This window comes from Poecilia reticulata, linkage group LG22 (assembly GCF_000633615.1).
Source record: "Poecilia reticulata strain Guanapo linkage group LG22, Guppy_female_1.0+MT, whole genome shotgun sequence".
Taxonomy (NCBI): Eukaryota; Metazoa; Chordata; class Actinopteri; order Cyprinodontiformes; family Poeciliidae; genus Poecilia; species Poecilia reticulata.
In genome coordinates this window covers 861,103-874,534 of record NC_024352.1, presented here as the reverse complement: position 1 = coordinate 874,534, position 13,432 = coordinate 861,103, and the positions used below count along the sequence as shown (strand labels likewise).

General features: G+C 35.8%; 1 protein-coding gene across 6 annotated transcripts in view; it reads right to left on the bottom strand.

The window, feature by feature from the left end:
- Window positions 1-7,652: 7,652 nt before the first annotated feature.
- The window catches only part of LOC103458078 (MAM domain-containing glycosylphosphatidylinositol anchor protein 2-like), a 202,698-nt gene continuing 196,918 nt past the window's right edge, over window positions 7,653-13,432 (bottom strand). For 5 of the 6 annotated variants that reach the window (XM_008398631.2, XM_008398632.2, XM_008398633.2 and 2 more), the window contains one exon: window positions 7,653-12,165. In XM_008398631.2, the coding sequence (XP_008396853.1) occupies window positions 12,077-12,165 (89 nt within the window). In that variant the 3' untranslated portion in view covers window positions 7,653-12,076. The remainder of the gene's footprint in view (window positions 12,166-13,432) is intronic. The other variant, XR_532533.2, reaches the window with a different exon arrangement.

The following is a 13,432-nucleotide window of genomic DNA, read 5'->3' as shown; positions in this document are numbered from 1 at the left end:
CTTTTGTTTTGTTTGTTTTCCAGCAGAGAGGAAACACCTGATTGACAACATGTGAGTCTCAATCTCAATCTGTGACTGGGAAGACTACAACCATCCTGAGCAAAGTCTGAACTCAGTGACTTGTGACTCTCAACCCAGAACAAGAATACTTTTATCACCGGTTTTTCTTCTACAATAGGTTATGTCTTATGGACACATGCTGTTTTTTTTTTTTGTTTTGTTTTCCAGATCTCAGTAATACCGTGAGGAAACTGGACAGAAAATAGAATYGGTTCTATTTTTAACTGAATTTTTAAATAGAAATTGTTTCTTTAAGTGGATTACTCGTATTCTGTATTTTTGTTTAATTTGAATTTATTTTCTTTATAACTTTCTGTATAGAAATGCTGACAAGTTACACTTCCTGTCTTAACAGCAACCGGTAATTTCCCATAAAGTTTTTGGGGGTTTTTTTTACAATAAAATGTCAATACAGTCTGGCTGTGTTTTTCACTTATGTAGATATTATGCCTCAGGCAGTATTACTACGGCAAAACCACATTATAATTTTTTATTTTACCATATTTTAGAAAATACGGTATTTTACCATATTGTAAGAATACGGTAAAATACTGGCAGTTTTGGTTGCCAGAATTTTACCGTATTTCTAAAATATGGTAATATAGTGCAATTTAAAATACGGTAAAAAACTGGCAGTTTTGGTTGCCATAATTTTACTGTATTCTTAGAAAACGGTAAAATACCGCATTTTAAAAATACGGTAAAATACTGTAATTTCAAAATAGGGTTAAAAACTGGTAGTTTTGGTTGCCATAATTTTACCGTATATAGACGGTAAAATTCTGGCAACCATAGCTGCCATTTTTTTTTTTACTGTAAATTGAGGCTGTTTTTTTTACAGTGTTTTTTTTACTGCTGTATAATTTTTCCTCAATTGTAAACACATTTACTTGCATACAGTGGAAACTGTACCTCTATTGATGAGCAGTATTCAGTTTTTTTTACTTTAAAAAAATCTTTTTGGTTTCCATTTGTTGAAAGTAAATTACAAATTAGCCATAGTTTGACCACTGCTTTATGACAGAAAAAAAGTTTGATGTCACAAATATATAATTTTAATAGAGGCATTATTCGATTTATACAGTAGAAAGAAGATGACAAAAGTGTTTCCTGAATTAACTTTAATGTTCATTTCACTGCACACAAAGGACAGATGGAATATTTAAGAATGCAACAAATCTGTTGAATCTTTAACAGAATAGGTTCAGATTAACACGGGTGGATTCACAGCTACCTAAAGTTAACAATGAAATGTCTTCAAACTTACATGGATGTTCAAATATTGACTATAATAAAGTTAAGGGAAAACACTATAAAGATGTGTATTCAAAGAAGACCAAGGTCAGTCTGCACAGATGGAGGAGACACCATAACATCTACCAACAGAGCAGATTAACTACTGTAGTTTGAAAGGCGTCTTGGTTCTTCAAACTGAAGCTCAGTTTGAAGCTTCCTTTGGTGTCGAACCTCCCAGAATCTCAGCTGCTGATTGGCTGAAGATGCAGAGAAAAGTACAAATAGACAGTTAGTGTTAGAAATTATGTTGATTTTCCTGAACAGCTGATGCACCGACAGACCTGACTGACAGAACATTACTGAACCTGAAAATTACTTGAATCATCACAATGTATGTAGAAGTTTTTCTTTTTTATGTTAATCATTTGTTTATACATTAAATGTTTTTCTGTGGAGGCTATTTTTGCAGTGGTGCTTTAAATAAATGTATAAAATATTTATTTTCTTAAGTATGTGTTTATTAGCTATCAATTGTGTCAAAATATTAACCATATGAATATATTGAGGTATATATTTGTTTAAAGGCCAATGAAATGGGGTCCAGACACAAACACAGTTTAATCTGAAGATTCTGGAGGATATGTGAACAGGTCTGTCACCATGAAACATTTTACTGTGTGATAAATTGTTCCAGAAGTTCTCAACCAACGATAATATAGTTCTTTAGAAGCCATTTTTAAGTTATATAATGGTAATGACGAAATAATAATGCAAGAACACATTCTGAAAAGTCATTAAACTTTAAATTCTAATGAACATTTAACACTGGAACTGGAAGACATTTTTAATATCCAGAATAAATAAAGAAAACAACTAATGAAATGAATTTTGAAGTCTTTGAAAACAAAATTGCCTTTCAAAATAAGGGCTAGTCGAGACCAAAGTACCAAACTGAAGACTTTTATCAGTCTTCAGTTTTTGGTAGAAAAAGATAAAAAAAAAGAGATAAACAATACATCAGGTCAATGGAAATGATAGTTTGTTTTAATTTATCATCTGATTAATTGATTTATTGATTATTCTAACAGGCCTATGTGTGAACATTAGACTGAATCCTTAAATATGTTGAAAAGTCAACATAAATGAAGAACCTTTCATTTTGTTCTGGTGAATAAAGTCTAGCAGCAGATGATGTTCCTGCAGGTCCAGATCTACCTTCATTACTGCTGAAGCAACAAAATACAGTTTCAGTGATAAAGACCAACATCCATAAATACCATAACCTCCTGAAGATGCTTGTCGACTTCAGCATTATAAAACTAGATCAATCTGGGTTAAAGTTAAGACTGAAGACAGACTCAAACTGCTGAGTGACACTAAAAATCCAGCTCACATAAACATGAGCTCCAGCTAACAGAAACATGTGATGAGGGCAGTTTACCAGTGAATCATAAGAAAATCACAGTTGTTAGACACCCTCTTATTGTAGGTCTCCTCTTAATTCCGTTTGGTCAGCATGTCCTGTGAGGACACATGACTATGAAGACAGCTTCATAAAGCTGCCAGATCCCTTGTCAGCAAAATAGAAAAACTGAGGTTCCTGACCGTTACAGATCAAACTGTCAGGGACAGCTGCTTAGTAATGACTACAGAATCCTGGCTTCATTCAGGAATCCCAGACTCAGCCATCGGACTAATAGGCTACATGACACGGCGTTTTGATAGAACTGCGGACTCTGGTAAGAGCAGAGGGGGTGGAGTTTGTGTGCATATCAACAACACATATTAACAACACTGTGGACAGCCAGTGCACCCCTGACTTGGAGTATATGACTCTGAAATGCAGACCCTTCTACCTTCCCAAAGAGTTCACTATAATAATAATCACTGTTGTTTACATTCCAGCCTCTGCCAATGCAAATTCGGCTCTGACAATACTGTATAGCAGCAATTAAGATGCAGTTTTTATTATTGACGGAGATTTTAATCATGTCAACTTAAAAGTAGTACTCCTCAAATTCCATCAACATGTAAAGTGTGCTGCCAGAGTATTCAATATGTTGGATAAGGTCTACTCTAACATCAAATTGGCTTAGCAGTTACCACACCTGAGGCAGTCTGACCATGTCAGTGTTTTTGATTCCTGTGTATTCCACCCTGAGGAAATCTGAAAGTACCACCATAAGAACCAGGGGCACCGCCAGGAATCTTGGGCCTCATGACAAAAAATTAAATTGGGCCCTACTTTCACAGCTGCTGTTACAATTTTTTGAGTGTATATGACCCATAAAAAGCGTCACAATTTTAAAGGCTTTTAATGTATGAGAAATCTATGGTTGGCATAAAATTAATCTCAAATGCATAATTTAAACAAACACTCTCAGAAATGATGGTGGCGTTGGCTGTAGGAGTTTGCTTTGCAATCGGTGGGTTGCCAGATCGATGCCTGGTCCACTGTTGAGATTTCAGTTTGGTGTATYAAAGGCATTATTRAAAAAGAAACCAAAATATCACACCAGCATTCTGTTCTTTGTAAAAATTACTTTTGCAGTCTCGTTTACGATTTTACATTGTAGAAATTAAATATCAGCAAAATTTGTAATTTTGGCTGATTAGTACTGTTAAGGTTAGGGTAATTAACTGCTGGCAATATTACAATATTTTTCTATGAACTTTACAATTACTTATATTTTTGCAATATATTTCTGTATTTTCTACATTCACGACTGTCCAAATTACTTAGGACAGTTTATTGAGTTATGATAATTCCACGTATTTTCTATGGCTTTGGATATTACAGTCAGTAACTGTTGGTATTTTACCATTTTTACCATGGATTTACGGATTTTTTTGCAGTGTCAACTTACTGTAATTCTACATATTTTCTACGGTAACAAAATGTTTTGGATATTACGGTCAGTAACCGTTGGTATTTCACAATTTTCTTACCGTAAATTTACGGAGTTTTTTTGCAGTGTTGACTTACGGTAATTCCATGTATTTTCTACGGTAACAAAATGTTTTGGATATTACGGTCAGTAACCGTTGGTATTTCACAATTTTCTTACCGTAAATTTACAGTTTTTTTGCAGTTTCGACTTACATGTAATTTCCATGGTAATGAAATGTTTTTGGATACGACGGTCAAAAAATGGTTGGTCTTTTACCGTTTTTTACCATAAATTTACTGACTTTTTTTGCAGTTTTGACTTACTGTGACCAGCAGGTGGAGATCTTTTTAAAGTAACAAGATGCACCCAAACACAGACTTAGCAGTGCACAATATTTTATTTAACCATTTCTTTAAAACATTCCTCTTTAAAAACGAGGCTTCAGGCCTACTACTCGGTCCCTGGAACAAAAGGAACACATAAGGAAAAAGAACAGACAAATTCAATTACTCCAAAAGAAATGCAAAATGCAATGCAAAAGAAATTAGTCAAACAAAATGGAAACATGCAACACAAAATAAATGAGTAAATCAAACAAACAAAAAAAGAACACAAATTAGTCACTTCAATCACAAAACAAAACTAAAAGAAAACAATGGAACAAATCGTCGTCATCCGCTTCCAAATGCCCTTCTATGGAGCCAGAGGAGTAACGCCCCGCCCACACAGCTGGCCCAATCTGCAACGGGTTTAGTTGAGAGCGGCCAAAACAATGACAAGACAAGTCAGCAGAGCATCCAAAGTGCTGCAGCTCCAAACACAATCAGGTGCCCAGGGGTGGAAACACAGCCTAACCAGGGAGGAAGTGGGTCAGCAGGTGATGACCAGACGGAAGCCGCACGCCACAGCAACTGCTGCAGCCGGCAACGCCATCAGAGCAATAGATCGCAGACAAGTCGACCAAACCCACAAGCCGACATGTAGCCGCCGACCAATCAACGGTGCCCGATGCGCAGAGTGGGGGAAGGTGGAACACCATCCCACCACATTACGGTAGTTCCATGTGATTTCTACGGTAATGAAATGTTTTTGGATATGACGGTCAAAAACTGTTGGTTTTTACCGTTTTTTACCGTAAATTTACTCACTTTTTTTACAGTGCAGTTCAGGAGCGTCGGTGTCCTCCAACCTTTAAATGTCTCTTCTTTAACGCACCCGAGTCAAATCATGAGGTCAGAGGTCATTAGCACGACTCTGGAGAACTTGACTGTCCTAAGCAGCCATTTAATTCAGGCGTGCTGGACCAGGAAKTATCTAAATGATGGGGACACCAAACCATCATTTAGATATCCAGCATATTGAATCCTCTGGATCTGAGAATCCTCTGAGAATTCAGAGGATTCTCAGAATCCTCTGAATTCAGAGAGTGTTAGTGTTAACATTAACACTAATCCTGTTAGTGTTAACACACTAACAGGATTAGTGTGTGAATCCTCTTAACACACTAATCCTGTTAAGAGGATTAGTGTGTTGATGAGATGTGAAAGATCCTGATCCTCCAGAAAGTTAAAATACAGTAACACCAGAACCCGATCCATCAGTCAGTCGTTTTGTCCTGTGTAGAGATAAATATAAAATGTTATTTATACACATAGAAATTCAATAAATTAGAATCGAAAGGCAATTTATTTCACTTAATTATATTCACTTAGTGAATAAAGTAAAAGGCAAATCAGAATATCTCACAAACTATGTATACAAATATCAGTCAGCAACTTGACTTAGGAATTTGATTGGAACCTTTCGGGCAAAACAGAAACTGTAAGAACCACACAGATAATTTTTATGGATTAAAGACTCAAACTGCTTGAGTGTGACACTAAAAATACATGGACTCAGCTCCCAACATCAAACGTACCGTAGCTGACATAAACATTAGCTCCCGCTAACAGAGACATATGAGGAGGGCAGAGTACCAGATATAACGTAATCTGAAATTATTAATAATTACTCCATGTCTCATTATAATTGGAGAGCAAAGCCTGGAGGTTTAACTTCTAATTACTTCTGAGGACAGATCACCGGGATGCTCCGTCTTGCTTCTTGGTTTGCCTCCGGCCATCGAACCATTCCGCCAACCAGTGGTTGTTTTTCAGACCGCTTGGTCTCCTGTACCGCTCAAAATGCACAATATGTCTATAAACAATTTTGGAATATTATAAGGAAGTGCTGAGATATACCGTTTTCCACCAAACATATTTTCCATATCGGTACAGTGAAAAACGTTCAGAGGATAAAAACACTAGACTCAGAGCAAAACTCAGATGTCCCAGCTTTTACTAGCATGTAAACGCATCATCTACACACAAATCTGGGGGCTTCCCGAAGCGTGAAATGAGTCTCAAAAATAGTTGTGCACTCGTAACTGGATCTGTGTGTAAATGCAGTTTTGTGTGTGTGTATTTGGCGACTCGTGCATTTTCAACATTTGTAGATGGAGGAAAAGGTTTATTTTCTTTTTACGCTTATAAATCATGTTTCACAGATACAACTATCCAAACTTACACACAAAGATGCTTACACGAGTTACAAATCCATTTTTACACACGCACAAATATTTTTACATATGCACAGATATTTTGAGAATATTTTCACTCCATATAAACCCCTCTCTCTTCTACAATTTCAGATGTATTTCTAATCTTCCATTTATTTTTAAAATATTAGAGAAGGTTGTCTACAATTAGTTGTTACCATACTGGTATCACTGAGCTGTTTCAGTGCATAGAGTGCACTTTTGAGGGTTTTAAACAATATATTTATATCAACAGCCTCTGGAAAGTTTGTTGTTTAGTGCGTTCAGATTTGTCGTTGGCTTTCAACACTTGATCACAAAATTGTAATTTTTTATCATTAGCACCATGTGGACATTACAGGTTATTCACAGCCTCCTTTCAGGTAAGGTAAGGCAGGTAAAAACTTTATTAATCCCATAGGGAAATTAAGGTTGTCTGTTGCTCACACATTAATTTACATCGACACAGCATAAAAGAAATGCTCCTCTTCCATATGGGATCCCCAGGGGTAAATTCTTGGCCCTCTTTTTTTCTCCTTACTTACTCCCCCTTTTCTGTTTTTTGAGAAACATGGTATTTAATTTCACTGTTATGCTGATGACTGCCAGATCTATTTTCATTTGGCACCTAACAAGAAACTCACACGCTGCCTTAATGACATAAAAACACAGCTTCTTCTTAGCTTTGTTGACTAAGTGAGAACAAGACAGGAGTTGTGTTGTTTAGACGTGAGTTGCTGTCACTCCATCAGAGTAGATGTTGGCTCACTGTCACCAACATGGGGGTAAAGTTTGACTGATTTAAAATTGAGAAACAGTGTCGTTCAGAAAAGTTTATAATCATCTTCGCCAAATAACAAAGGTGAAATCAATCTTGACAAGACGGCCTGGAGAATTTAATTCACGCTTTAATCACAGTTCATTGCGATCACTGTAATGCACTGTAATACGTAGGGATTATGCCTGCAGCTTTTGCAGAGCTGCTGCTTGTCTGTTAACTCAAGCAGACAAGACACGCTAGGATCATTCCCATCTTAGCCTCCCTTCACTGGCTCCATGTGCACTACAGGATTCATTTGAAGCTTTTATTTGTTTTCAAATACAACCTTATTCCACCACATCTATCTGAGATGCTTCAACCATWCTGCCCACGCCAATCACTAAGATCAGCTGAGTGTTTGATGCAGAGAGACCATAAAACTAGCTTAGAGGTGATGGGGCATTTGCTGTTGTTGCTCCCAAGTTATGGAACAAGTTACCCTTGAGTGTCAGACAGGCCTCCTCTCTTCCTGCTTTTAAGCAATTTTTAAAAACACACTTTTATTCCTTGGATTTTAACATACTGTGGTCTTGTATGGCACCTCAAAATACAGCTGCCATGTAAGTGATTTTTGTACATTTCATATGTTTGTATGTTTTTTACTTTTCTGTTTTAATGTACAGCACTTTGGCTACCTTAGCAGTTTTTGAAATGTGCTATAAATAAACTTGATTGATTGATAAGCTTTTTCATGTCAGTGGCTAAGCATGGTCTGCTCCCTGGTCCATGTAATTCAATGGATTACACCACAAGAACCATGTTTGATAAAAACACTGCCATGTTCTAATATTTTTTTGAAGTATGATTTATTTGAATAAAAAGGTCATTATAATTTCAGTTCAGACATAATGAACTGATGTCACTGTCGAGTTTTGAATCATTGGGCAAAGTGTTGATGGTCAAAAACCTCATGAAACAATAATGCTTACCATCTCATTAGTGCTAAGCAAAATATTATTAATGTAGTATATAACATTTTTTACTGTGCAGTTAACTTAGTGTAGAATATTTTATATTAGGAAATTTTGTTAATACATATACATTTTTAAAAAACCAGTTAAAGTTACTTTATTTTCTTGCCCATTTTATGGCTGGCACCCTCAACATTTGCCATGGGCTGACCCTGCAGTACATTTTGATTGGGTAAAATGTAACATTTCAACAAAGTTCACACCTCCAGCAAGTAATCGTTTCTCAATACCCAAAGGTCCAGATCCTCTGTATGAAGCAAATAATAGAACAAGAGTTTGTTTTTCCCAGGCTAGAAAAAAAAATCTGACTTTGGTTTCTCTTATATATTAACGTACAGATAAATGCACATCAGCTGGCATAAATGGGATCAATTATTTATTTATTATAAAGTGTTTACATAATAATAATAATAATAATTTACAAGCACATTATGAGAAAAAGACTAAAGACATTAAGTAAATAACATTAACCCATTCATTGTAAAAATAAGTTAGGATTCATGATATATTCTTTATATTTATTACTTTACAAACCAACAGCAAATGTAAGCTCCTTGCAAGTAATGAACAAATTAGCCTAACAACGAGAAAGTACTTTGAAATCAAATCCCAATATTGTTTTTAATATATTTCCAGGAAAACAAAAATTGAAAACAAGTATAGGAAGAAAAGGCAAAATTATTATAGGGTGGAACACAAGTTAAAACATAAATCCCTTTTTGTTTTAAATTTACCTAAAATGTTTAAGAATAAAGTGATATTTGTTAAACATGCTTAGTTTGTTTGTTTTTTAATCTTTAAGATACCTTTGTGAAGAAGAATGACTGACTTTGAAAATATTTTTGTAACTCTTCACGCAGTATTGGGTAGAAAACTTTTCTAAGTTAACTGCTGGTGTCATTGTGCAGCAAACTATCAAAATACCAAAACTCCCACTTTTATGAATCAATCAAGTTCTCTACTTAGAACCTTACTGCTCTGTGGATGGATTTTTTTTTTTACTTTTCTGTCTGTCTTTCTCTTAATTGTTTCATAAATTATCAAAGTGAAGCATCTTATAAAATCCTAGAATTTAAAGGAAGAATAACATTTTCAATTGACTATGTTTTCTTTGTGCTTATGTTGTTGATCGGTATAAAGTACATTACAGTTGCTTACGTTTCAGCCATTCAAACACTTTGAAAATTGTTTCAAAGTAACTGTAAAGAAATGAAAGTGTCATATTGTTTTGTAATGCTTTGTGAAGCTCTCATTTGTATACACAGGGGTTGCACCAACTAGTCGACTAGTAGCAATCACGTTACAAAACTGATTTTTCCAAGAAGGTGAATTAGGTGAGTTAGTCAGATAATTGAAATTGTATAAAAATGTAAATAATTTATGAAAGAGAAGCTGAAAATTTCAGCAAAAGCTACCGGAACAGGAGCGTTGCCCGGCGCCCCGCATGTASAGACTGTAGACCGGGGAGTCGGGAGCCTGACTCCCGTCCTCGGTTTGCTGGGCCTCTCTGCCCCACTCCTCTCTCCCTGCCCCCTTCCTGACGGATTGCTGTCAAATAATCTAGTGCTGAAAAATTTCTATATAAAAAAAATAGACTACCGGAGTAATGTGCAACAATAAGTCATGATGTCGGGCTTTTTTATCCATCCAACTGATCACCATCACCCTGTGTATTGAAGCTTTTAACCTGGTAGCTTTACGCTCTTATAAAAATACAACATCAGGAAACAAAGTTTAAACTTCATTCTGAGGATCTGATAGAGGCAATCTGCATGTCGGTTAATCCCATAAAGATGGCTGCTGCTGAGTCAGCGGAGCATCCTGCTGCACAGCAGGTGGCAGCTATTATTCAACTGTAACCAAATAGGATCCGTTCATAAGTTTGGTTTGTGATGTTCTAAAAGCATCACTGTGGTCAGTGTAATAAGTATCAGCTGGTGTTTGGATCTGTTTCTTGTTCTTTTAATTCTGCATAAAAGCGAGATTTTTTTAATCAATATTTGTTGTGAATATGGCTGATAAAGCCTCTAAGTTGTTCTGAAGGGTTTGGTGTTTACGTCACTATGACGTCACAGTGACTAGTGACGTTGACTCGACTTTTATCATGTAGTAGACTTCAAAAAATAAGTCATTCAACCCCTAGTATACACTAAGTCCAAAGCTTGGATGCCATTGATTAATAATATGAAATTCTTTCTTTTTAACAGATTCAAAGTTCCTCAAATAGTTAATGTTTTGCATTTTCCATATTAAAGGTTATTTGAGAAAGTTGGTATCAGTTTAAAGAATCCGCTTCCTGGCCATTTTTCTCGCAGCCATCCATATGGCTTATGGTCACACTTATGCTAATATCCCAACAGAAAGAAAAAGTAAACAAGCTGAGAAATTGTATTTCCATACTAATACAAAATCTTGTCTAAGCTAATTGTTTAAATTTCCTTTCATCATGCAGAAAAATGTCTGACTGGCTCAATATTGATGCCAGTCTGGGCCATCGTCTCCTCTCATTTTAAGGCACTTCATGTTATGGCAGAAGGTGAGGTGTTGTTTTCATGTCTAACAGATGGACCAACATTAAAATATACTCAAAATAGTTTTTTTTCTCCAAGCCTCTCTAGGTCAAAAGAGTAAAGAGACTTATTTTTGCGTGTCCAATACAGTACTGCTGATCTATTCAATTAGAGCACAGAAAGGAAGCAAATAAGGGACAGACAAAACCTGGTCAGTGAACTTCCAACTGCTGCTTTGTTTTCTTAACCATCACTTTGAGCAGATGTGAGTGATGTCAGASCACTGTCTGACATCACTCACATCTTTTGTTGTGAATTGATTGTAACTAATTCTTTGTTTGATTCTGTATATCCACATAAAAASTCATTGTCCTGTTCAGAATAATTGAACCAATTAATAGTGTGACACTACAAATTAATGCAGTTGGGTTTTCTGGTCAGATGTCTGTTTTCAAGTGTCCACATTAAAGGCTAACAGAAGCCATGTTCATTAAACAGTGCCTGGCTAAAGTATTGAGTAACATTTAAACAAATGTTTACAAAGTTTAAACCTTAAACTTTTTATTAATTTTACATCATCCTCTTCACTTGACAGCTACTATTGTAACATGTTCTGCCTTCTTTCTGAATTTAGTTGTAGTGCAGAAGACTGTTCAATGTGATGGGCAATGCTACACACCAGACTGCTGATGCAGACTATATTTCATAGCATAAATCATCACTTCATTACATCAATGAACACTGTGTATGATGTTCATACATAATCAATTTTAAAGGAATTTTTAGACAGGAAGCTTCAGCTTCGTGTAACAGTAGATTTAAATTAAACCTGTCACAGGTTGAACTGTTGACAAGATAAGATGCCGCTGAAGGACAGATTTATTTTCCCCTTGACAGAGCAAATACAATTCTGCTCTCTTTCCAGTTATTGAGGTGTGAAACAGATTCCTTGGGCCACAGTCAAAAGTCATGGAAGCTTGCATGGGAATAAGAGGGAAAATGTGCTGATGGTGTCACCTCTCCCAGCCAATCAGCACCAGACTTTGACTGATGTAGAGTAGAGACACATAATACGATGGCAGTGAAGCAAATGACTTCAGATCTAGGAGAAAAAGAGACAAAGAGGATTACAGGGTATTTACCATATATCTAAATACTGACATTTAGAAACATTGACAAGGAATTTCAAAACCAATTACATCACTGTTTCAGTATCATGTGTGATGTATAGAGAGCTACTTTAGAAAAGCACATCTCAAACTTCAAATATGACAAATTTGTTTTCTTACCATGGATGAATACTAACATATTTGACAAAACTATTTTTTTGTTTTTCCAAAGCCTATAGAGGCTGGTAAATAATTGTCAGTCAACGTCACATTGKGTCAGCAGCCACTCTGTCACCTTCAGAAGGCAGGCAACTATTTAAATTATTTACAAATAGGCTAATGAAATAATTTACAACTCGCCACCAGTGCAAATCGACTCTCTTCACCCGGCGCAACTCTCACATGCAGCTTTGCGGCATGTGTTGTAGTGCAACAAATGTCTGAGGTTTTATTTTTGCGCAGCGCTTCTGTACCTCACATTGCCTATGATTCAACCTGCTGCATTCATTTCTGAAGACTTAGTTTATCACCCGCCTTGATTGATGCAGCTACATTTTAATTGTCTCTCAAATTGTGACCAAAAAAATTAATTTAATTTGTCCTTTGCATGCTAAATATGAATTTTAAAAACTTACATTTTAGAAAAAAACCATTCTGTGTATAAGTTTGTCTTATTTAGGGGGACATAACATATTTCAYTGAGAAAAAAATTGCTTGCTAACAAGGGCGTAGGAACGAGTCTGTCTTTGGGGGGACGCATATCGGAAACCTGACAGATCAGTAAATAGCTTGAGCAGAAATGTCAAACTATTATGCCATCAACACGTCAGCAATGCGTTACTCTAATCTGACCCTTGTTTCAGTAACAAGTATTCTAACATGTTACTATTTACAATCCAATAATCAGATTAAAGTCATGCATAGTACAGACAGGCTACCAGATTCTGATATATCTTATTGGTCAAAATGCATTGATATAAATTGACTGGTAACTGAATTGGTTCTACCTCTTTCTAAAACTAAAGTAGAAAACAGCTCATAAAATAGGACTCAGCAGTTTTAAACTCAATACATCAGTTTGACCAACAAAAATAAAATCTAAAAAACAAGTTTTGTTCTTCTTKAACATCTCTCTACATCAGTGCAACAGTTTGATCTACAAAATAAATAAAAATGATACTTTTCACGTCTAACAGACCTTTAGCTCCTCACTGTTAACTCAGTCTCACTTCCAGCTCTGCATTCAGTAACTTACCAAAC